Here is a 24,238-nt window from a genome sequence, read left to right as displayed (position 1 = left end):
TAGGAGAGCCATCTCCACCAAACAATCCCAGACACACAGCACAGAGGAGCTGCTCAGTCAGGGCTTCGGAGGACGGAAGAATGAACGAGACTTCCACCTTTGACCTCTTAAAATGTCACCATTTCTAAAGAGCCCAGAAAGGTAGGGATGGAGATGATGATGCTCCTTCGAGTTTCCTGGCTCTAGATGACATGGTGCTCCCTGCCTGTCCTCCTCTGACAGGGCTGGATATTAGACCATCCTGGGCTAGAAGCCCTGCTCTCTGCATCCTAGCTGCCTGACCTGGTGATACTCACTTCTCCTTTCTGGGCCTGTGAAATGGGCATGCTTCCTACCCCACAGGACTGCGGGAGGACTTAATGAGATCACAGAAAGCCCCTCCGAGGCCTGGCAGAGGTGCTTTCCAGCCAGCGGCTGTGGGACACGCAGGCTGTGGACATCCAGAGGAAAGGAGGGCTCCGGAGATGAAGGGACGAACTCCGAGCCCCTCGACCCAAAAGGAATCAGACTAGACCCCAGACTCCCTCCCGCTGAGGTTCCTCTCCCTCGGCCAGCTGTCCTGGCCGTCCACCCCCACACTGGCAGGAGCCCTGCCCTGTTACCCTGGACAGCCAGAAATCTAACCCAGCGGAAATGGAAATGAGGAAGCCCACACTCCCTGCTCAGCTGCCCTTCCATGGCCCACTCACAGCAGCTCTCCAAGGCCGTGACTCCCAGGGCCAGCTTCCTGCTCCCCCGGATAGCTGCTCCGGCCTGTGGGAGCCCAGCTCCAGCTGCTGTGCTCTGGGAGGCTGGGAGGGGGCCAGAGATGGGCGGGCACCCAGGGTGAACCCCGCCTGCCAGGAAGTCACAGGAAAGGACCTAAGATACACTCTAGACCACCCCAGGCCATCTCTTTGTGTCGACAAGGAAAGGAGAGGAATGGCCTCACTCAGGACACTGGGATCCCAAATGCCAGCCTCCCTTCCCCTTGCCACCAAGGCCGCCTTACCTGGCCTGGCAACTCACTCTGTAGGGAGCCCTGGGACACCACCCATGGGAGTTGACAGCCCCCGAGGCAGCCTGGGGACGGAGATGTGCTCACCTTCAGAAAGATCTTGGTTTTGCCAATCTGCCAGTCGTCATGGGTGCCCAGCACAGCCTCAGCTATGCGTTGGCATGTCCCTCGGAGGTCGCCCTGGTAGGCACAAGGGAATGGACAGCCTCACCAGCAGGAAGCCCTCCAAGTGTCCTTCTTGAGGCTGGGAGGCAGGGCCCTCCCAGCTCTGCCCCGACTGGTCGCATGATCCAGGCAGGGACCCACCTTCTCCAAACCTCCATTTACTCCATGTGAAAGTCAGATAATGACCACCATGGCCACTGGAGCCCTCTGACTGTCCCACTGCCCAGCCCTCACCTTCTCAACACTCTCTGAGGTGGACAAGCAGATGTCACCTGATCAGCTCATTGACCCACTGTGAATCCAGGGCTCTTGCCCGGTCAGCACGGGAGGCCGACCCTCCCACCATCTGCACCTCAGACCTGGTACCTGCTTGTAGGCTGGCTTCACGCCAGGCAGCAGCACGCGGTACCGCTCCACGAACTCCACAAAGCTGTAGCGGATGGGGTAGCCGGCGCGGCGGATTCGGATGGTCTCCATCATGCCCGAGTACCTCAGCTGGCGCACACACAGGTGCCGGTCGAACAGCTGCCAGCAGAGCCAAGGGGTCAAGGTGAGCTGCTCCTGCCAGGAGGCCAGCCCTGCCCTGTGTTTAAGCAGCCCCACGCAAAGGCCTAGAGAGGCCAAGGTAACACGGCACAAGGAGCAAACCAGGGTGGGACCCAGGTGCACAGGTCACATCCACATGGCAGCGGGCAGTGAGGACCCCGTGGTGGGGAGCTGCACCATGTGGGAGCCCAGGGGAGACACAGGCTCAGGTTCCTGGGAGGCCCAGAGGGGGCTTCAGGGACGAGGAGTGGTATTCTAAGGTCAGGCGGGGTGGGGGGTGAGCCAATGCACAGAGTGGACATCTGAAAGGACCTAGTGGGGGACTTTGAGGGCAAAGAGGCTAGTCCAGGACAGTCCAGCCATGCTGGTAGTGGGTGCTCGGCAGTGTCCCAGGAGCCCTTCATGTGGCCATTGTAGATCTCTAGCTATTCAGACAACTTTCTGGCTGCTGACAACAGAGAAAAGGCACAGTTTTCTAACTTATGAAGCTGTTTCTGTGTCGACTGCAGGGCAGGGCAGGGCCAGCTCCGGGGGCTCACTGAGGGGACAGGGAGAGATGTGCATGGCAGATGTGGGGGCTGTGGGGAGCCACCAAGGTGGGGCTGGGGAGCCAGGGAAGGTGTGGAGCAGGGACAGACTAGATGGGCCTCTGAGAGTGCTGTCCCTAAAGTGTAGGGGTGGCCAGCAGGAGGCAGGAGACCAGTGAGGAGGCCCCTGCCAAGGTCCAGACCAAGGCCCCGGCTGACAGAGGGTTCCAGGGGCACTTCAAGGCCAGGGGAGACGGTGCCCTACAATTCCAGCTTCAGTCCTCCTGGCCCACCTGCCCTGGAGGGAGAGATTGCTGGAGCCCTCGGACTCTCAGGCCCCTACAAACCAGAGTCCCCAAAGGGACAGGCGTCACCCACTCTGGGAAATGATTTCCTGGCGGGGACAGTGTGTGCGGATGGTAGACTTCCGCAGCCTGTTTCCTCTCCCTCTGGGCCACTTTCCCTGGCCTTCCTTCCCTCCCTCCCTGGACCCCAAGGGCCCCAGCTCTGGGTAAACAACACCTCCCAGAGCCTGCTGTGGAGGGACAGGGCGGGCACTGGCAGCCTGCAGGGCATAAGCCCCTCAATGTCCCTGAACACCCACGCATATCTCCAACCCAGGACAAGGGTCTGCTCCCTCCACAGAAAAGGCCCAATAAGTGTTAATCAGAAGAGTGAGGAGTGAGGACAGTCCCAGTGAGAGGAGCCAGGGGAGGTTTCCAGGAGGAGGGGGTACTTGCGCTGGGCTGAAGGGAGGGGTCTTTCAAAGGAGCACAGCCCCCAGCTGCCATCTACTGAGCGCTGTGTGCCCCGCAATCTGCCCACGTGATTGCACAGACTATGCCCAGGAGGTGGGTGTGATCGCCCCATTTCCTTCCACAAGGAAACTGAGGCATAAAGGGACTCAGAGACAGTCTCCAGCTAGGAGGTGGTAAAGCTGGACTGAATCTCGCTCTCTCTGGTGCACCTGCCAGGCTCCAGTAAATGGGAGTCTAGTTCTATAAGCCCTCAGGTGCCGGCCACTCCCCAGAGAGGACAAAGTCTTGCATCATCCCCCGACCCTCGTCCACCCTCGGTCCAGCCTCCGGGGTCCCCTCGCGGCCATCCGCTCACCATGGGCTTCTTGAACTCGTTGGGCTTGATGCAGCGCACGAAGAAGGGCTGGCAGGCCCCCAGCGTGCGCATCAGCAGCTCCAGCGACCGCTTGAACTGGCTGCTGAGTGTGGGCGAGCGCTTCCTGGTCTCGGCGCCCTGGGGGGGATGGACAGACTGCAATGGGAGGGGCTGTGCCTGCCCCCTCCAGGCCTCCAGCGGCCGCCCCAGGGAAGCAGGAGGGGAGGTCAGGGGGCCAGGGCAGACAGCGTTTTCGTTTGAATCTGTTTTCCTTTGGTCGGGCTGCAGTTGGCCCCCAGACCTCCCCTCCAGGGAGCCTCCCGGGACCTCCACAGGTATCCCTCTAGGTTGCTCCCTTCCTGGTAGGCTGGGGGACTCTCTGCAAAATGTCAACCCTGCCTGAGTGTCATCCTCTCCTTTCCATGAAAATGGCCACCTCAGGACCCTGGGGCCATCTTAGAGACAGGGATCAGGCAAACCTATGTTGGAACCCTGGCCCACCGCTTCCAAGCTGTGTGGCTTGGGCAGATCATGAAAAGGTGCTAAACCTCAGTTTTCCAAATGAAAATAATGTCATCTATCCACCTGATGGGGCAGTGAAGAGGGTCAGAGGTCAGGTGTGTTTCAATAAGCAGCACCCAGGGATGGTCACTGCAGGCCCTTGGGGACTGCGGGGGAGGAGAGGAGGAGCTGCCCTGACCTCCCCTGCTGCGGGATTAGCCAGAGGCAGCAGGCTGGGGGTGGGGCAGCTGGCCTGGATAATCTTCCTTAGAAGGCACAGGAGCTGGCTCCCCCAGTGCCACCCTCTCTGCACATCCTGGCCCTGCTAGGGTCCCCTCCCAGGTTACTGTGAAATAGGGGGAGCGCTGGAGAAGACCTGAGAGCAAATAAACAGGAAGCGAGCCTTCTCTGCTGACAGAAGCTGGAGAAGAAGCCAGGTTCTGATCCACAGCATTTCTGTTTTATTGTTCTGGTGATTTTCACTTGGGTGAGAAATTCTTATTGATACATTTGAGTATTATTGTAAGATTTTGTATTTGTATAGTTATAATGTCATGTCCTGTGCCAAAACTCAGGGTGCAGGTGTAGATGTGTGAGGTATTTGGAGGGCAGAGGTGCCTAATCCATACTAAATTTAGACAATATGCCACCAGGCTGTAACGAAACCTACCAAGAAACAGCAATTGCTTGCAATTCTGAAATCTGCAGTGCTTTCCATCTTGGTTTTATTGGGCATGCAGTCTAGGAGTCTGCCCAGGGAAACTGGGAGTGGAATGATGGTCAGGTCTGTGGGGGCCACTCTAGAGCCACACACCTTTAAGTCCTGATGCACCCCAGGGATCTGAAAGATCACTGCAGTCTGGCACAGTAGTGCTGTGACTTGTGACTCGGTCTTTTCCCTCGATGGGATAATAAGGTGTGGCCTGGGAGTGGCCCTAGGAGTAGGCCGCACCCAGAGGGGTTGAGCTATGCTCCCCTGTTCCCTTGTAATCTTACTCCTTGCCTCATTTGAATGGCTTCTGTCCCATAAAAGAGTTCAGCACGTGCTCCTCTCTCTCTTTCCAAGGATCCCTAAGGTCAGAGCTGCTTTGGGGTCACAGGACCCAAAGAAAAAGGCATTTCTCTGTTTGTGGTGGTTATTTTGTGCAGCCCAGTTCACCTGGAGTGACCCTGAGTGCTTAGCTATGAGACGCAACACAGATCTGTGGCTCCAGAGTTGCCAAGGGACCCAATCCAGCCACAGCACTGGGTGGCCTCCCTCTTAGACAGGGAGCTGTCCAGGTCAGCCTGAACCGAGCCTATAGCAGAGCCCCTGACTGCCTTGCACCCGCACAGAGAGCACCTACAACCACTCCCACATATACCCGGGACATCCACACAAGCGCCGCACACAACCTCCTTTGATTTTGACCGTTACTGGAGCTACTCTTCTCTGTCTGTCTACCCCGCCAGCTGTGAGCCCTGTGAGGGCAAGTAGGGCCCACCTTATTTACTGCTGGGCTTGGCACATGTAACAATCAGCACTTTCCTCAACTGAAGTGTTATCGAACTAGTTTCTAGTGTCATCCATGGGCTCACAGAAACTGCCCACCATCCCTCAGGCCCAAACGCTAGGAACTATCCTCAACACCTCTCCCCTCACATCCACTATATCAGCAGATCTCACTGGCTCCACTTTCAAAGTGTCTCCAGAGCCATGTGTGATGGTGTATGACTGTAATCCCAGCGACTAGGGAGGCTGAGGCAGGAGGATTGCAAGTTCGAGGCTAGCCTCAGCAACTTAGCAAGACCCTCAGCAACTTAGTGAAACCCTGCCTCAAAAAATAAATAAATGAATAAAAAGGACTGGGGATGGGCTAGGGTTGTGGCTCGGAGGTGGAACGTTCACCTAGCCTGTGTGAGGCACTGGGTTCAATCCTCAGCACCACATAAAGTAAAATAAAGACGTTGTGTCCACATATAACTAAAAAATAAATATTTTTTAAAAAAGGACTGGGGGTGTAGCTCAGCAGCAGGATGCTCAGTCTCCACTACCAAAAACCACACATATATTTCTCCAGAAGCTCACCCCTTCCCACCACTTTCTCTGCTATCAGCCTGGTCCGGGCCCCAGCCTCACTTTCTCCCATTATTGTGTTAACTCCTAACCGGTCTCCTTGCCCTGTCACCCACACTCTACACCCCTCCTCTCCTTCCACACAGCAGCCAGGGAGCCTGTTAAAACAGTCCAGTCACATGTCTCCCTGACCCCAAACCTCCAGGGTCTCCCAATAGTGAACAGAGTGCTGTAGGAAGTACCAAGTCCTTGTAAGAACCCACAATGCCCAGTGGATCTGTTTCTCTAGGCTACTCCACTTGTTCACCCTCTTGCAGTCACCCCAGCCTCTGGACCCTGCCAAGCAAGCCTCAGGCAGCACCTCTGGGCCTTTGCACAGGCTGCCCCCCTCCAAGCAAAGCCCTCCCTCTAGAGCATGAGCTGGCCTCCTGGCCTCCCTACCAGCCTCACAGTGAGGCCCTCCTGGACTTCTGTGCATAGCCACAGCACCCACCACCTCCTTCCTCCCTCCCTCCTGGGTCCTCCCCACACCACTTACACTAACTTGGCACACTGTCCTTATTCATTGTCTTATTAACGATTTCCTGCTTCTCCTAGAACACAAGTCCCAGGAGGACAGAGAATTGTTTTTTTTTTTTTTTCTATTTTGTTCACTACTGTGTGTCCAGGACCTGAGACAGTGTCGGGCGCATGGGGGCACTCGGTAAATATTCATGGACTGAACGGGAGCCTGAGGCTCTGGGGCCTGCTCTCCCATCTTAGGCATCTGGGTTTCTGGTGGGGTTCGATTTCCTTGAGGGAAATCCTGGGAGTTGTTGTTTTCTGGGATAATCTGCAGATGGTGAGGATGACTGAAATGTCAGGAGGTCCATGTCAAATGGCTCCACAGAAGCGAGCCAAGGGGGACAGGCGAGCCTCAGGTGGAGGGCCCCCTGCAGGCTGCGTTGATGTTAATCAGGGTGTACTTTGCCCTGGGGCACTGCCCTCAGGGCATGACTGTCCCTACACCAACCAGGACTGGGTGGGTCAGCAGAGGAGAGTCAGAGGATGACAACCTGGGGAGTGGGCCTGCAGATCACTGAAGGGGGTGCTGTGGGCTCCCTCCTGAGGAGAGCCTTGTAGCTGCCACACTGCCACTTGGCCGGCTGTGACCTAATGTTTCACAATCCACCAAGCCCTTCCTTCCCCTTTAAGAGAGAGATCGTGGTTCCAGCCCTTAGGAAGCGGTTTCTGTCCCAGTTGTGACACACAACGCCATGAACAGCAGGGACTCGGAAAACCACACTTCAGCCCTCACTTGTGTGTGGCCTTGGATACGTCCCTGCACTGCACAGAGACAGAGCTGAGTTCTAATCGCTGCGTGTCACGAGCTGTGTGACCTGGAGCAAGTGCCCTGGCCTCCCCAGGCCCCACTTCTTTACCTGTAAAGTTGAGTGACAGCAGTGGCCGGGTTGCAAGAGGTGGTGATGTAAGTGCTCCTGACAGGAGCTAGCTTAGCTCACAGCCTGGCCCAGACGAGTGCCCAGGAGATGTGACCGAGGCCCACTGTGTCACTGCTGTACCGTCACCTCAGCTTCTGAAGGCCCCTCAGGAATGGAGGGAGGTCAGGGGAGTCCTCAGCAAATAGCTGCTCACCTCAGGGAGGGAGCCTCCGAATGGTAAGGACATATAGAGGCTCCGGCACCTCCAGGAGGTTGGAAAGAGAGGACAGAGAGAAGAAGGCGGAGGAGAAGACAGGGTTCAACAGGTGTGCAGAGACCAGGGGACAGACGGCGGCAGAGCAAAGCATTTGGGAACAGGAAAGAGAAGAGCTCGGAGGACCCTAAGCCACACCTGCCTCACCTACAACACCTGAGCTGTAGGTCAGATGGGTGGGGGCCTGGGTGCTGGAGCCTCAAGCGCCTAGGAGCCCTCTCCCTGAGGTTACTGCTGCCTGCACCTCATTTGCCTGGATCTGTGTGTGTGTGTGTGTGTGTGTGTGTGTTGTGTGTGTGTGTGTGTCGTGTGTGTGTGTGTGTGTGTGTCTGTATGTATGCACATATGTGTGTGATTGGGGGGACAGAGGAGAGGGGCCACCATACAGACAAGTTCCCTGCCCCTGACATGCTAGGTTCCCTGACCTGCTGTTGGAGGGCTTCTAGATTGTTCCTGCGCTCTGTGAGGCTCTGGTAGCTGGGGAAGGAGGGGCCCGGCATTAGGCCACATGTGGGGGGTGTCAGTGTTGGGCAGAGAGGAAACTGAATTGAGAAAAGGGAGGCAAAGGGGAGGCAGTGCCACACTGTGCTAAGGGACACCTGGCACCTTTGGGATCTGAAGCACCTCGGGAGCCACAGCCTGAAGGTGGCAGAAAGGACACACAGGCAGTGGTGGCCCCTGATGTCACATCCCTCTCTCTCTGACCTCAGCCTCTCATCTGCAAAATGCAGAGAAGACCACCTGCGTCCCCTGCGTCTGAGATCGTCAGAGGCCCTGAAGAGCCACCAGGGCCGGGTGGAGGAGCAGCTGAGGGGCGGGGGCAGGAGGTGGGGGCTGGAGTCCTGGCTCTGCCTTAGCTCCTGGTGCCCCCTGCGCAAGGCCTGCCCCTCTTCCTGGACTCGGTTTCCTCCTTTACAAAACCGAGACAGCTACAGCACACACAACTCGAAACCCAAACCAAACCACTCCAAAACCACTCCACAGAAAACACACTCCACAAAAGGGGGAAAAGCCCCACTCTTTCCCCACGCCTCTGCCCCATGGGGCCGAAGCCTCTCCTGCCATCCTGTCCCCGGCTGAGGCTTTACCTTGGTGGAAGACGCTGCCTGGCGGAGAGAGCCGGAGGAGTACCCACAGAGAAACTACAAGGGGAACCACAGGGCAGGTGAGTGGACGCAGGGGCCAGGCCAGGTCAGCAGACAGAGGACCCAATGCACCGTGGACAGAGGGAGGCCCTCGGGCACAGGCCTGGGGTCCTGGCCTCTCTGTACGGCTGGTGTCCCAAAGCAGCTCGGTCACCTGCACAGGTGCTGAGGGGGAGGGGACTCTACCCTCCCCTTGAGCCCTTCCATGCATCCTCCAGGAAAGGAGAGAAATGTGGAATAACAGGGCAAACAGGAGACCGGCCACCTAGTCAGCCAGCCTGGGGACTCAGGAGAGGGGTGGGCAGTCTTCCTATCTCCTGTGCAGGGTCTGAGTGTCACTGCATGCCACACCCATCCCATCTCCTGAGGCGGGACCTGCTCCCCTCATTCCCATTACCTGCTGGAGGTTGGGGGGACGCCCCCTTGGGAAATCCAGGTTCTGCTCCGTGACCTCTCATGTGGCCCTTCTCTGGGCCTCGTACCCCAGCCACACCCCCAATCACCACAAAAGGACCAGACGGGAGCATCTTGAAGACCTCTGCAGGTCCCTTCTGGAACCTCAGCAAAGCCCTGTCCTTGCTCTGTGGCCCTAGGAGCTCCTCTGATGGACAAGGGTTGGGCCTAGACCCAGGCCTGGCTTCCGGGGCCCGCACTGCCCAGTGGAAAACCCGCTGGCTTTACCATGGCAACGTCAGCCTGGAAGATCTGCTTGATGAACTTGTTCCGTGAAGAGTGGACTAGCTGGATGATGTCCCCATGCAAGGTGTCCCGGTTCTTTTCCAGGAAGCCTGGCAGTGGGAAAGAGCAGTCAGACCTCACCAGCTGTGGCAGTACCTGAAAACCAGACTCATGCCTCCCAGAGACCAGCAGTGACTGAGCCACGAGGACCCTCAAGATACACCTAGTTTACCCAGGTCCATTTCACAGTGGGGGACACTGAGACCTACAGTTGACAGCATCTTGTCCAAGATCAGAGAAAGTGAGGGACTGTCCCCCCACCCACACTGGCCCCCTCTCGGCCTGTCCAAGAAGGACCGGAGGTCTTGGTCTCTGGGAGAGGACTGCATCACCTGCCTGACTGAACCTTCCTAGGCTACCATGAGTCTTTTGAACCAAGGTTTCAAAGCCCTGGAGAGAAGACACACCCACCCAGTACAAGCTAACAGTATAGGAACCAATGAAAACTACCTCATGGTTGAACAGTACATATGCTTTACAAAGTGTCCTCACAGCCCCCTACATATATGGGTCATCTTCCCCGTCCAACAATGGAGAAACTGATGCTCAGAGAGGCTAAGAGAGTAATCTAACACCACACAGCCTGCTATGGCAGAGTTAACACTCAAACCCAGGACTCCTGGTACCAACCCGGGCAGGGCCCTGCACCAGAAAGACCCCAGAGGCGAGAGCCATTCCAGTACTGAGGAGTTAGGAAATGGTTAATGGGGATCTCTGCTAGGGATGGGAGGCCCACAGGCTGGGGATACCTGGCAGGAGAGGACAATGCCCCCGAGAAACAGGAGGTATACCCAGATGGCAGATGGCACAGAGGCCCAGTGTTGGGCTGCCCACCTGGTGTCTGGGGATGGGTGAGTCGCAGGAGGCACACAGTAATGGAAGGAGGCACTTGTGCTGGGATGGAGTGATAAGGCTCTAGGACAGCTTCACTGTGTGACTTTAGGGGTGTCCCCTTTCTGGGGCCCCAGTGTCCTCAACTGTTAGATGAAAGTGGTAAAGCCTGTCACTGTGGTGCGGCCCACTGAGGCATTAAGACTTCTGGATCAATTCAGTGAGGCAGTGTGACCCAATGCCTCCGAGCTTGTTTTGAATGCCCTTGACCTTTGACCATGGGTGGGATCTTTGGAGCTGATTGGCAGGAACTCAGTGTAGATACACCTACAACAGACGCCAGTGTGCGGTCAGCACTTTATACCAGGATGGAAGAGGCGGGACACTAGCAGGCCATAGTCTTTCGACCAGTTCCTGTGAAAATTCCGCGTGGGAAGAGCCTGTGTTCCGGTGCCTCTTCCCACCTTCTAGCTTTGAAATGAACCCAGCTGTGCATCCTCAGGAGGAAAGACCATGTGTGTGCATCCCTATCAATTCTCACACTGGGTCTTGTCGCTGGAGAGACTAGTGGGTAAGGGGCTGTTTCTAGGCCTGATTTTGAGACTAATAGGCTGTGCCATGACATGTCAGGACAGTCAACCCGCCTTCTGAGCCTGTCTCCTCATACACAAAAGAACATAGAGCCTTCCCCAAAGAATTGAAAGCAGGGACTCGGACCCTCGTTCACCAATGTTCATAGCAGCATTATGCACACAAGTGTTCATTAACAGAGGAACACATCAGCAAAATGTGGTGGAGCCATTCCCTGGAATATTATCCACCATAAAAATGAAGAAAATCTATGCATGTTGCCACATGGATGAACCCACTGCGCTAAGTGAAATGAGCCAGATGCAAAAAGAAAAATATTGCTGGGTGCATTGGTACATGCCTGTAATCCCAGTGACTTGGGAGGCTGAGGCAGGAGGATCGCAAGTTTGACACCAGCCTCAGCAACTTAGTGAGACCCTGTCTCAAAATAGAAAAATAAAATAAATAAGGATGTTTGTGGATGTAGTTCAGTGATAGAGCACCCCTGGGCTCAAACCTCAGTACCAAAAAAAAAAAAAAAGGATAAATACTGTGAGAGAGTCCACTTAGGTGCTCAGAATGGTCAAATTCATGGACACAGAAAGTAGAGGGAGATGATGAGGGGTGGAGTGGGGGAAGGACGGAGCTGTTGATAATAGGGGCAAAGCTCTGTGTAGGTGACAGAAAGGTCCAGAAAGTGGATGGTGGTAAGGGTGGCCCAATATTGTAAATGTGCCTAATCCACTGAATTGGTAAATTTTATATTATATATACTTTACTGCAATTTTAAAATATATTAAAAAAGAAAACTCTGGAAAAACAAACAAAGAGCACTGAGCCCCACTTTTTCTAAGGTCTCCTCCCTCCCTCTCTGTATCCCAGGACCCTAAGGCCTCTCTCCTGGGTAGGTTTTGGGGACACAGGCAGACGCAGACACCCTAGAGCCTGCCCGCACCTTGGGTTTCGTAGTAGACTATGCCTGCAAAGTGATTGATGCCAAACTGGGTCTCGTGGTTGTTCTTGGGGGGCACGTAGTTGGTGTTGAGCTTGTGCTGTGAGTTCAGCTTGTACAGCATGGTGGTGTCCGTGCCCTGCAGGGACAGAAGGACCGCTGAGAGCCACCCCCTCCCCAGGCCCCCCCTCCCTCTAAGCCCGTGGATGCATGGCCCCTTGTGTCTTTAAACCCGACTCAGGAGCTCGAGGACCTTTGCCTCCCGTCTGTGAAGTAGGTGCTTTGGAACCCTACAATCTTAAAAGAACATTCCAGAACATCTCTTCCTGGGATTAAAATCCTGAGAGCTATCTCCCTTCTCCTCCCTGACTCCAAGACATAGTCTGTGTCTTGAACATCTATCCTGCACCAACTGTGTGCTTGGATTTTTGTTGTCTGCCCGGGGTCCCAGGGGACAGTGGGTGATTCCCACACGTCAGGTGACTCTACTGGAGTTGACCCAGAGCCACCCTGAGAGGCAGGTGTCACGAGTCTCATGTTACAGATGAGGAAAGCTGAGGCTCAGAGTGGGGAAGGGACCTGCCCGCTCTCCGGGACCCCGTGGGCTGTGGCCCACCTTGGGGAACTTGCTCTCTTCATCGATGAGGGAGATGATGTTCATGGGCTTGTTGGCGATCATGTCCAGGGCGTCCTGGTTGTCGGTGAACTCGATGTGCAGCCAGTCGATGCTCTCCAGGTCATACTCCTCTTGCTCCAGCTTGAACACGTGCCGCACGAAGAACTGCTGCAGGTGCTCATTGGCAAAGTTGATGCACAGCTGCTCGAAGCTGCGGGGACACCGGGGACTGTGAGGGGGTGTCGTTCAGGCCCCCGATCTGCCACCCAGCGGCTGCTCTGCCTCGATCTGTAGCACGTTGCTCCTGTCAGGGCCTCTGGGGCCTCCAAGGCGAGGCTGGATTGTCAAGGCCACCCCTCCACCTGCAGTGGAGGATGCTGAGGCCCAGCAAGGGCAAAGGACTTGCCCAAGGTCAAATGACAGGTGAGACTTCAGATCAGGTCCATGGAGAGGCCTGTCAGAGCACCCAAGAGTGGGGAGCCAAGATGCTGGGGAGGTGGACCATAAAGTGTCATCGAGAGGTGCGAGGGGGCTGACAAGTTGGCAAGCAGAGCCTCGAGTGCTGACACAGCCAGGGCCACACAGCTAGGCAGTGGGCCAGAGCTGGCTGTCCCCAGTCCCACTTGTGCCACCATCAGTCCCTTTCATGGCCCTCAAGAGGTACAGGTCCCCAAGGGTGGCTGAGACCCTGGCTCTCAAGCTTGGTTCAGCTTCACCTGTTTCAAGGCACCCTGCAGCTTGGACTCTGGGTGGTCAGCAGTGGCTATGGGGCCTGGGGACCAGAGGCTACCTCCCGTGTCCAGGACCATGTAAGGGCTTTCCCCTACCACCTGGGCTGGCCTCAGCTGACCCTGGGGAGGAAAGGGAGGGAAGAAAGACCTCCACATGACCAAAGTCAAAATTTCCAAGAGCCTGGAGCCTCATCCATGTGGTTTCACGGGAGCAACGGGATAGTTCTCACATACCATGTTACCCCTCCTCCCTCAGCAGAGTCCCTCAAGATACCTGTTCACAGTAAAGTTCTCAAACCCAAAGATGTCGAGGAGGCCGATGGACCGGCGGGAGTTCTTCACTTCCTGGGAGGGTGGCTTGTAAATCGCCACATTGATCTTGTCCACAATCCACACAAAGAGCCGTCCATAGATGCCCTGAAAAGTGGCCACACCAGTCGCACCTCCCCTCTTGGGACAGCAGGCTTCTGGACCTATGTGGCCTTGCCCCACCCTGGCTGTGGAATGACATGCTGTTTGAAAGCCCCAGGCCCCTCCTCACACTGTTCCCTCACTCCCTCCTGCTGGGACAATTCCCACTGTGCTCTGTTCAGACAGCAGCCTGAGAGCCTTCCCCAGCCCAGCAGGCTGGAAAGGAGTCCTGGGGCGCCCACCTCTCCATCCATCTGTCTCCCCAGAGCCTGGGGGACTTGGTGAGTGGCAAGAATGTGAATAGGAATAGGGAGGACTTGGGGCAGGTCAGGTGGGTCCGTGTCTTCTGCAAAGACCAAAGAAGGTTAAAAAAAAAAAAAAAAAAAAGACCAAAGAAGGTGTCCCCTGGATGGGAAAGCTGACCAAAGCAGGCTAAGGGTCTAGGGCCTGAGGGGGGAGCTGGGAAGGCCCCAGGAGCACAGTAGCCACCTCTGATGGGATATATGGACATGTGGGGCTCAGAGGGAGGCGGGTGGTGCCAGACTGGTCTCCAGCCCAGGGCAGGTGGGGAGCGAGGCCAGCTATGAGGACTCCCCCGTCCTGCCCACCAATAACCCAGCCTCCACAAAGGGCCCACCTTGACAAAGGCGTCTCGCACATCCAGCGCCTGCTCCATGCTGAGCGGGGTGGACACGGTCTCCCCACGGGTGATGAGGGTGCGGCTTGTCAGGCAGCCCATTAGGTTTGGAGGGTTCACCTGGTGCAGACACGCAGGTGCTCACCTGCCACCCGTCTCTCCCCCACCCACAGCTGGACTCCCCTCCCCCTTCCCACCCGGCCTGTTCCAGAATGTTCCCTCCACTAGGAATGCCCTTTCCCATGGCCTCAGCCAAATGCTTCCCACCATCAAAACCACCCAGATGCTGCCTGGAAGGACTTTCTCTCCCTGACAGTCCCTCTCAACCCCACCAGCATGTTACCTGTCCCTTTTAGGACCAGATCCAGCTCTGGCTTTATTTATCCCAGTTTCCCAGCCCAGGTGATAAGTGCCTGCTGAGCATGACAGATGGCACTGATGCACTAGGGCCCTTGACCCAGAAATGCAGACTGAGAGCCCAGGATGCAAGGACATACAGGCTCACACGGCCCAGAGCATCACAGGGCCCCCAGCTCAGGCCTCCTGGCCCCCACAGTGTCCCAGGGCACTAGGGTGCAATGGGCCAGCAAGGCTCCAGGCTCTGGTTCTGCTCCCTGGGACCCAATCCCTGAACACATCTGGTTCTCAGTGTTGAGCCTAAATAACCCTCCCTACCAGGGGCTCCGACAACCTGGTTCCCACATCCCAGCCGCCAAGCTCCAAGTCAACACTGTCTTCAGAGGGACAGGAGCAGGAGTGGCTACGAGGCCAGCACTGACCTCGAGCAGTGAAGCAGCTGTGGTCAGCGACGGGGAGAAGAGGACCTCACAGGCGTCCAGGTTTTCAAATGTGCGGGCTACGGGCAGCAAAGGAAGCAGTGTCAGGCAGGAAGGATTGGCAGAGGGGACAAGAGGACAGTCCTAGGAGGACCAGGCTGCCACGACTACCCTCAGGCACCTGCCCTGTCCCCAGAGGGCATCAGTACCATGACTAAGTGCTTCTCTGGGTCAATGTATGTTTGATGAGTGTTCTTACCAAGAGCCTGTGGGCACCATGAGGGTAGGCACCCTGCATGCTAGTACCTGGCATCTGCCTGGCATCTAAGCAGCAGACAGCAGCTGCACCTCTCAACCTCCACCCCACGCTTCTGGAGCATCAGCCTCAAGACCTTTGCACATGCTCTTCCCTCTCCCTGATTCACCCTTTCTCTTAATCTTTCAAGATTCACAAATGCTGACGGCCTTCATGCTGAGATCACTCATTCATGGAGTGAATTTCCCAGAGCTTCTACTCTGCCCAGGACCCATGCTGGACACCAGGGGAAGAGCAGAATGGGAGTCAGTGCCTGCCTCAGGGGACCATCTCCTCTCCAGGTGTAATGATACCCAGGGAGGGTCAGATATGTGAGCCTGTTCCCTTCCCCGGTCTTCTTCCTTTCAGAAAATGGCTAGTTGGTCACTCATACTTTAGTATGAACTAGTTCAAAGATTAACCCTCTAAGACATTTAACTGTAAAAAAGAAACCAAGTGGGGAAGGGGTCTTAAAAGGCCATGGTCAACTCCTAATATAACTTCACCTGTATCCCACCGTGGTGGAATTTCTCATAGTGCTGCCACACCTAAGGCTGATGTCAGGGCGGCAGAGCTCTCCAAATCTCCCAAACCTCCGTCCCAAAGAGCGTACTCACTGGCACAGAAACCATACCACCAATAGCCCACGGGCAGCCAGGTGCCATGCCGTGGCACAGGGCTGGGCACCACGCAGCCTCACCCTTGTATTGCAGGTTGCCCAGGTGCAGGATGGCAGCCAGGAGCTTGGAGATCTCCCAGTTCTCCGTGTCGGTGAACATGAGCACCTTCATGGCGGAACGGATGTTGGCGTACTCCTGGCTGTCCACCCGGCCCTCACAGGTTATGCAGTTACCCTGGGGGGCAAAGGGGAGAGTGGAGAGCAGGAGGGCATCAGGAAGACACGGGGACCCAGGAGGCAGCACCTGAACAGAAGGGTCGCTTCTGCCAGACCAGCCCAGGGCTCGTGCCCTGACCCCTCCAAGTGAGCACCAAGTCTAGAAAGTCTAGAAATTTCCTGCCTGGGCTTGACGAGAACACACTTCCCACAAGTGAGAGGAGCCAGGCCACAGATTCCAGGCCTGCCCCTGTCACCTGCCCAGCACTCACAGCACCAGGCCCTACCATGCTACCCATCAGTGGCTTGATGTCTTCCCAGGTGGGAGAGGGAGGGGATCTGCAGGTGGGGTTTACCCTTTGCTGTGTATGTCCAAGTGTGCCTGGAAGGCCTGTCACTCCACAGCACACACCTCAGGTGCTGGAGCCACGCTCATATCCCTGTGGCCTGGCCAGGCTCTCCCCAGGGATGTGTACATGGCCCCCAGGTCCCCCACCCCATGCTGGGTGGCAGTGATGGCCCCAGTGCCCACTTCTCCTTGGTGTCCAGACAGCAGCAAGAAGCTGGCACCAGACCCTGTCACCAGCAAGCTCTCAAGGCTGAGGCCTCAGCAGCCAGCTCCCTGCAATCCTGGGGCACCTGGCAGAGGGCCCTGTCCTTATGTCCTCAAAGACAACACATAGCTCATGTGCATGGCCAGGACCGTATGCAGACCTCTTCAAATGCGAGGACACGTGGGTGCGTATGTCCATGTGTCCCTGCATTGGAGTCTATGTGTAAGAGCCTGCCTGTGGTAAGGATTCATTGAGATGTAAGAGCAAGCTGGCATGTGTCCAGGGGGGGACAGGCTATGGCATAGACAAGCCCAGATAGGCTGGGGCAGGTCAGGGGACAGGAGAAGGTCCACATGGAAGTTCCTACCACCAGGCCTGGGGCTAGGGGCTGTGTGGGTGTGGTCTGGATCTGCCCCCACCTCACTCTAACAGGTGTCCCCTCCTAGGACAAGTGTCCCCTCCCCAGGGTGCCTGCCTGGGACTCACCATGGCCAGGTAGTTGTAGTCAGTGGCCCGGCCCAGGCCCAGCTTCTTCTTCTGCTCCTGGCTCATGCCGGCCAGCATGCAGTAGAACACGTGGTAGTTCCTCTCATCTGGGGCCTGCAGCGTGGGCAGAGGTGAGGGGGCCGGAGGAGGCCATCAGGAAACAGAAGGTCCAAGAGGGGACCTAGCAAGTGGCTGTACTGGGGAGCTGGGGCTTCCACAGTGCAGCAGTACGGGGAGGTGAGCACCTGCCAGAGATGGGCAGATGGTGTGTGCCTGCCCACTGAGGCTGGGGTTCTGTGCCAAGGAAGGACCAAGTCTGATCCCACACCCCAGGGCCCACCTGGCGACAGACACGGGACTTCTCCAGCAGGTACTGCTCGATCTTGGCGCCCTCGATGGCGCCCCGAGTGTTGAAGTGGATGTCGATGTACTTCCCGAAGCGGCTCGAGTTGTCGTTGCGGATGGTCTTGGCGTTCCCAAATGCTGCGAGTGGGTAGAGGTCATGGACAAGGCCGGCCCATCCCCACCCCACCCTCCAAGCCCTGGTCTTACCTTCCAAGATGGGGGTGGCCTCCAGGACCTGCTGCTCGATCCAGGAGTGCTGCCCACTGATGGCTGCCAGGAACTGCAGGATCAGCTTCGTGCTCTCCGTCTTCCCTGCGCCAGACTCCCCGCTGCAGAGGAGGGGGAGGCGGGCCAGGCCTCAGCCCAGGCTGAGACACGCAGCAATCCTGTCTGTGCTATGACTGACAGCTGGACTCTCCAGGGCTGGGGAGGGCTAAAGGAGACCAGGGCTCTGCCATGCCCACCAGCAACCCTCCATCCCTGCATTCAGACACATACTCCCAATTCCACCTGTGCTTGCCACAAGCACAGCACACATTAGCTGCTCAGTCAAAGCCTTGGCCTTTTACTCTCTGCCCAAGAGAAAAAGGGAATCTGAGATTTCAACTAAGCATACCGGAGCCATCAGTAGGGGGCAGGGTTGGCTTTAAAAGCTAGCGTGAGCTTGGGTAGCATTAATGGAGATGTAAGACCTGGGAAAAGGGAGGAGATTCTCTGTGCTATATGCAATGGTTCCTGAGGCATTCTGGGGCATTTCCTACGACTGCAGAGAGGAGGCTGCCCACCTGATGATGCAGCACTGGTCACGACTGTTGCGCTTCATGCTGAAGTAGCAATTGTCAGCGATGGCAAAGATGTGGGGGGGCATCTCCCCAATCTTCTTGTTGGTGTACTGGCGGATGTGCTCTGGAGAGTAGATGGAGAGCAGCTGGTAGGGGTTCACAGCCACCAGGATGGAGCCCGTGTACGTCTGCGAGCAACAAGTCAGGGTGAGCTCTCAAAGTCGGACTCTAGACTGACTCCAGAAAGCTCCCAGCTCTGTCTGCTCCATCGCAGAAGGAAAAAGCACTGGCTCTAGAACCCCACAGACCTGGGTAGGGTCCTGCCTCCTTAGGAGCAGGGACAGGGCCTTCAGGCTAGCTGTGGGCCTGAAGACTGTCCAGTCTAGCCTTCTAGACTAGCAAAATGACATTTGACAACTTTATGAAGATTAAAGGAGTTTTTTTTGTGTGTGAACCTAGAGACTGAACCCAGGGCTTCGTACATGCAAAGGAAGTACTCCACCACGGAGCTGCATCACCATCCTTTTTATTTTGAGACAAGGTCTTGCTAAGTTGCCTAGGCTGGCCTTGAAATTAAGATCCTCCTTCTTCAGCCTCCCAAGCAGCTAGGATTATTATGCCGTGCCTGGAGAGATGATATATTTTAATATATACAGCACACAGTAGGTACACCTTAAATATTGGCTCCCAACTTTACCTCCAAACCCTGCAACCATACTTTTAGAGTGAAATTAATAAATTGGACCTTGTCCAGAGGGGAGACAGGGTGGATGTGGGAAAGGGAAATAAGTCAAAAAGAGCTGAAGGATCTGGGCACTATGTCAGCTACTTGGGAGGCTGAGACAGGAGGATTGCAAGTTTAAGGCCATGTAAGCAACTGAGTGAGACCCCATCTCAAAATAAAATTTTAAAAAAGTACTGAGGATGTAGCTCCATGGTAAAGCACTTGCTTTGCAAGCACAAGACCTGGGTTCAATCTCCAGAACTGAAAAGAAAAATAAATACATAAAAGGAGCAGAAGGGGCTGAGATGTGTGGCTGGGGGCCTGTTCTCTGCAGCACTGCCCCAGGGCCGAGGGAGCCTCTGTGCTTGGGGGACAGAGCACCTCCATCTGTTAGGTGGCATAGGCACAGGGCCCGGTGCCTTCTGGAAGTTCTCTCTACGAGGACACCTCTGTGGGTGCGTGGATTGCCCATCCATGGGCAAGATTTCCCATTATGAGCATGGGCCCTGCCACACAAGGGACAGCAGGGCCTGGCCCCTGCTATCAGAGCAGGGAGAGGCATTCGGGAATGACCCTCCCTACTCCCACCCAAATCCAAAGCTTGGAAAGGTCAGGCCCAGCCTGTGATTGGTGATGGATGTATTGACATTTAAGACCTGGAGAAGCTGAAGAAAAATGTGTCCCTACAGGCGAGGTGACAGTCTCGCCTGTCCCCACCCCCTTAGTGACACCAGAGCTGCCACCATGCTCCAGCAGCCTCAATGAAGCCATGCGAGGAAAGCAAGGCCCTCAGCATCTCAGGCCAGGGTAAAGCCCACCCTGGGCCAGGGGAGGCTGTGCCAGGCAATCCTGGCCCATTTCCAGGCCTGGCTCTGACCCCCAGACCAGGAGCCCTGGCCAGACACACCCTTCTCCCCGCCCAGGGCTCCCCTTTCCCACCAAGCCTCATCCAAGCAGCCCCAGCCAGAAGCAGGGACATGCAGTGCTGACTCCCTGTAGCAGGGCCAGGCAGGAGGAGAGGGCGTGGGGAGCAGGAGGCAGAGGGGGGCCAGGGAGCAGCCCGGCCAAGTGAACAAGCCCAAAGAGCCTCAGGGGTCTCCGCGTCACACTCACCCGCCCTCCACAGTTGGTCTGAGGTTGCAAAGTTTCGGAGAAGGAGAAAATGGAACCGGTCAGTGGGAAACAAGAGAGCAGGGCATTCTCCATGGACAATACTCCTGTGGCCAGGCTGGGCTGACGGACCAGGTGGGGACCTCAGCCACCTCCCTCTACAACTCAGTCCTGCCCAGCTATGGGAAGCAGCTAGAGTGACCTCCAGATGGGGAACCTGCCTAGGAGGAACCGGCCACAGAGAACATGCCCTGGGCAACCCCTGCTCTGCTCATCTGTAAACCAGCACCCCCTCTCAGATTGCCATAAAGACTAAAGGACAAGGACTTAGCCTTGCCAGGTGCCTGGGACATGAGCTTGCTATTACTTCCTGCTCATACATGCTGCTCCTCTGTTTGGCCGTCACCATGGGCAGGAGGCTGACTCCCGCTGTCTCCCCACAGCCCTGGGGAGGCTGAGCCATGGGAACTCACATGCAGCTCCTGGGTTCCTCAAGGTGGGTGTTGGGGGACCGTGAAAGCCACAGGACTCGCCAGTGGGTATCAAGCACAGAAGCAGGGGCATGGAAGGGCATGACATTTGGGAGGTCTGTTGGAAAAGGTCACCCTAGCAGCTGTGAGGGACAAACAGCGGTCACCAAGAATGGAGGCAGACACCCTTTCAGACCTAATGAGCCAGACAGAGTCAGACAGTGACACTGAGAAGCTCGGTAGCCAAGTTTAGGACAGGGACGGTGATAAGAAAGGGACATGGGAGACACTGAGACACCATGAAGAAACTTCCTGGGCCGGGGCTAGACCCTCTTCTCCCGCTCATGGCTCCTGTGGTCCTCTCCTGGACACAGGGCCCTTCGTTCCCCCGCCTCCTGGAGGTCCCCATTTGATGTTCAGCAGCAGGTGGGCGCCCGAGCTCCCCCTTCCCTCCACTGGCTCCCCCTCAACCCCCCAACACGCCCACAGAGCCTCCTCCCCCTCCGTCCAGGGCAGGGACCTGGGAGGCCCCAGAACCTTCTGCCCCCTCTCCCTCCTTCCCTGGCGCAGGCCACGCTCATTCCCAGCAGTCCACTGTGGGGGTCCTCTGGCTCCCACACTTGTCCCTGCCGTCCCTCTGTGTCCCACTCAGAGCCGGGGTGGGCTTTGAAAAGATCTGACCATGTTATCCATCCAGTGGTTTCCCACGGCCTCGGGGCAAAGTCCACGTCCCTTCCCCGCCCACAGGGCCCCAAGCCCTGGCCCCTGCTCCCACAGCCGGGAGGCCTCCCTGTTAAACCTTGGGGCCAGGAACGCACTTCCCACGCCCTTCACCCCGCTAATTCCTTCTTATCCCTCCGGTCCAAGCTGACATGACACCTCCTCCAGGAAACAGCAGTCCTGTGACCCGTCTTGCCCCACACGGTCCCTTCAGTTCACGGCCCTGACACCTCCATTGTTCTGGTTCAAGGCCTCTGTCCCCAGTGCCTGGCACCACACAGGTCACATAGGACACACTCAGCCGTGTTTGCTGAGTGGCTGAAAGCGTGACTATTTTAATGGGCCAGAAACTAGCAGGGAGGGGCTTCAGCACCCTGAGGCAGCCCTCGCCACACTTCAGGGAGGGGCCCCAAAGGCGGCCAAGAGTGTAGAAGGAAATGAAAACTTACACACACACTCACACCACACACATACACACATGCACACTCACACACACACACACACACACACACACTCACACACTCACACACACACTCACTTGTAGTCTTTCGGGGAATCAATATGAAGTCAGTAGCAGTGGTTCTCTATGGGTCAGAAGGAAAACTGTTTTGTAGCACGCGTAACCATTTAAAACTACACACTCACACCTCTTTCCTCAGTAAGGGGGACCCCCCTCGAAGGAGAGCAAGGACAACCAATTAGCAGTAAGACCCCCGTGGGGCACAGGACTCCACAGGTCCTGCTCCATCACCCCTTGTTCCTAGGAGGGAGGCCACTGGAGGTGAATTATTTATTTTCAGATGGAGAATGGAAGCTTCCAGAAGGAGAGAGACTGGCCAAGGTCACCCAGCAGATAATAGGGAGTGGGGTGAACGAGGGTCACTGGCGCTAACCCCTGCATTGCCTTCTCCACGTAGGCTCCCCCATCCCCCAGGAACACATCTGTGGGACCTACAGAGCTGGCAGCAGGTGGTGGGAAGAGAGCAGGAGGCCTGGCCTCAGCTGGCACTGAGACCCTGGCCCCCTTTGAAGGTCCAGGGCAGCAGAGAGTTAATGGCCAATACCTTCTTGCTCCAGGAATAAAACCTGGCCCACAGAGCACTGGAGGAAATACTATTCCCAAGCCAAGGACTCAGTGCATGTGGTCCCTAAGAGCCCCAAGTCCCTGGGCAGAGACCAGGGATCTCTATGTGGCAGGAATCAATTCCACCTCCTGCTCCCCTCTTCTGGAAAGCCCCCAGGACTGCCACCCTGGGCAGCCCTCCATGGCAGGTGGCAGGTCCTGGAGACAAGGGTGTTCCCTGGGACTCAGACACCTACCCAGAATCACAGGGGCACTGTCCCCACATAAGAGCCCATGGTGCCCAGGAAGGCTAAAACCGGACAGCCAGGGCTCCCCTAGGGCTATTTGCCAAGGCTGGACCCTGCCTCCCACCTCCAAGTCAGGGCTGCAGCCTCTGCTCAGCATCAAGGACTCCTGGGCCTCCACCAACCCCGCCGTCTATTCCCCATCGGACTGAGGGGTGACCCTTGGCTCTGGGACCATCAAGTCAGGGCTGCTAGCTGTCTTCCCAGGGCCCGCCCCTCTTCTGGGATGCTCGGGGTTGATCTGTGGCTGGGCAAGCCCCAGGAAGATAGGAACAGCATCCACCCAGCTTCCTCTGTGAGTAGTGAGGTAACCTGAAGAAATCCTGAGTGCACGGGGCTGCGTCAGGGTAACTCAATCCACGAAGTGACGGGGTTGCCATGGGTAGGGACAGGTCCAGTTTCTGGGTAGGCAACAGCCCGGATGCTTCTTTACAGCCCTGCTCTAGTTCTCATCCACTGAGATACAGAACCACAGACTCAGCGTGGTGGGGCATCCTCCACGCACCTCCAGACGTGGAGTCTCAGGCCCTGGGATGAGCCAAGATGCACCTTTCTGGGTGCCATGGCTGGGTTCCCTGGCCAGAGCCCTATTCAAGCACAGAGCTTGCTCACCTCCTCTGAGCTCCCCCAACTCCACCCAGAGGGGAGCTCTGAAAGGTGCCTGCTAGGAACTGTTCTTTTTTTCTTTTTTTTGGTCCTGGGGATTGAATCCAGGGGTACTCAACCACTGAGCTCCACCACTTGAGAATCTCTAAACCTCTGGAATTATTTTCTTTGATCCCTAGTCAGCCCATTCAAGGACCTGATATCCCTGATGTCCAGGCTGACCTCTGCGGCTGTAGCTAATTCTATTACCACCTTTCCCCAGTTTCACAAGCAAGAGTCACCGACTCCAGTCAGGCTGGTGCCTCCCCTGTCCCCCGCCCTCCCTCATGACTCTGTGTCTGCCTGTTCCTGGATTCAGCCTACTCCTCTCCTGGAGAGGAGCTGATTCTCCTGCAAAATCCCTAAAACACACCCTAGAACCTCCTACTCTAAGCCATGGGTCAGCAGGATCCCTGACAGGGACAACTCCCATCATCCCCTGTTGCTCCCCTGTGAAGGAGGCCCTGAGCGCCTCCTGATAGGAGTGGGCATGGGGTCAGGCCTCAGCACAGGGGAATTGTAGAGCATCCATCAGCTCTGACAGGCGCCTCCTCTGACAGGCAGGTGGACAGGCAGGCATCCCACTCATCTATCACATGGCCCAGGCCTGACTGATGGCCACAGAGAGCTCCAGGAACCTCGGGTGGCCACTTGCCCCCCAGGGAGAAGAGAAAGGGGCCCTTAATAATTTTTACAACATAAAGTGTTCCTGTGATCAAAAAGCCTGAAAACCTGTAGACTAAGTGATCTCCAGGGCCTTGTCTTGCAGTTCTCTGAGCCCACCCCCTTGATCAGGGCTGTCCCAGCTCAGTTATCCTTGGGGAAGGGAAGGAGGGCTGGTTGGAATATCCAGGTTTTGAAGCCCTCCTCCACCCCCCTCCAAAGGGTACAAACTCC

At 56.5% G+C, this 24,238-nt stretch overlaps 1 protein-coding gene across 4 annotated transcripts in view; it reads right to left on the bottom strand.

The window, feature by feature from the left end:
- Window positions 1-24,238, bottom strand: part of Myo7a (myosin VIIA) — a 73,970-nt gene that overhangs the window by 33,471 nt on the left and 16,261 nt on the right. For 2 of the 4 annotated variants that reach the window (XM_071616517.1, XM_071616520.1), the window contains 15 exons: window positions 18,308-18,492; window positions 17,730-17,851; window positions 17,518-17,660; window positions 17,178-17,291; window positions 16,003-16,156; window positions 15,011-15,087; window positions 14,232-14,351; window positions 13,458-13,600; window positions 12,453-12,663; window positions 11,840-11,975; window positions 9,427-9,533; window positions 8,689-8,742; window positions 3,349-3,486; window positions 1,529-1,687; window positions 1,085-1,177 (listed from right to left, as the gene is read on the bottom strand). In XM_071616517.1, coding sequence (XP_071472618.1) covers window positions 1,085-1,177; window positions 1,529-1,687; window positions 3,349-3,486; window positions 8,689-8,742; window positions 9,427-9,533; window positions 11,840-11,975; window positions 12,453-12,663; window positions 13,458-13,600; window positions 14,232-14,351; window positions 15,011-15,087; window positions 16,003-16,156; window positions 17,178-17,291; window positions 17,518-17,660; window positions 17,730-17,851; window positions 18,308-18,492 — 1,956 coding nt within the window. The remainder of the gene's footprint in view (window positions 1-1,084; window positions 1,178-1,528; window positions 1,688-3,348; window positions 3,487-8,688; window positions 8,743-9,426; window positions 9,534-11,839; window positions 11,976-12,452; window positions 12,664-13,457; window positions 13,601-14,231; window positions 14,352-15,010; window positions 15,088-16,002; window positions 16,157-17,177; window positions 17,292-17,517; window positions 17,661-17,729; window positions 17,852-18,307; window positions 18,493-24,238) is intronic. The other 2 variants (XM_027942585.2, XM_071616518.1) reach the window with 1 other exon arrangement.

This window comes from Marmota flaviventris, chromosome 9 (assembly GCF_047511675.1).
Source record: "Marmota flaviventris isolate mMarFla1 chromosome 9, mMarFla1.hap1, whole genome shotgun sequence".
Lineage (NCBI taxonomy): Eukaryota > Metazoa > Chordata > Mammalia > Rodentia > Sciuridae > Marmota > Marmota flaviventris.
This window is presented reverse-complemented; position numbering and strand designations above follow the sequence as displayed.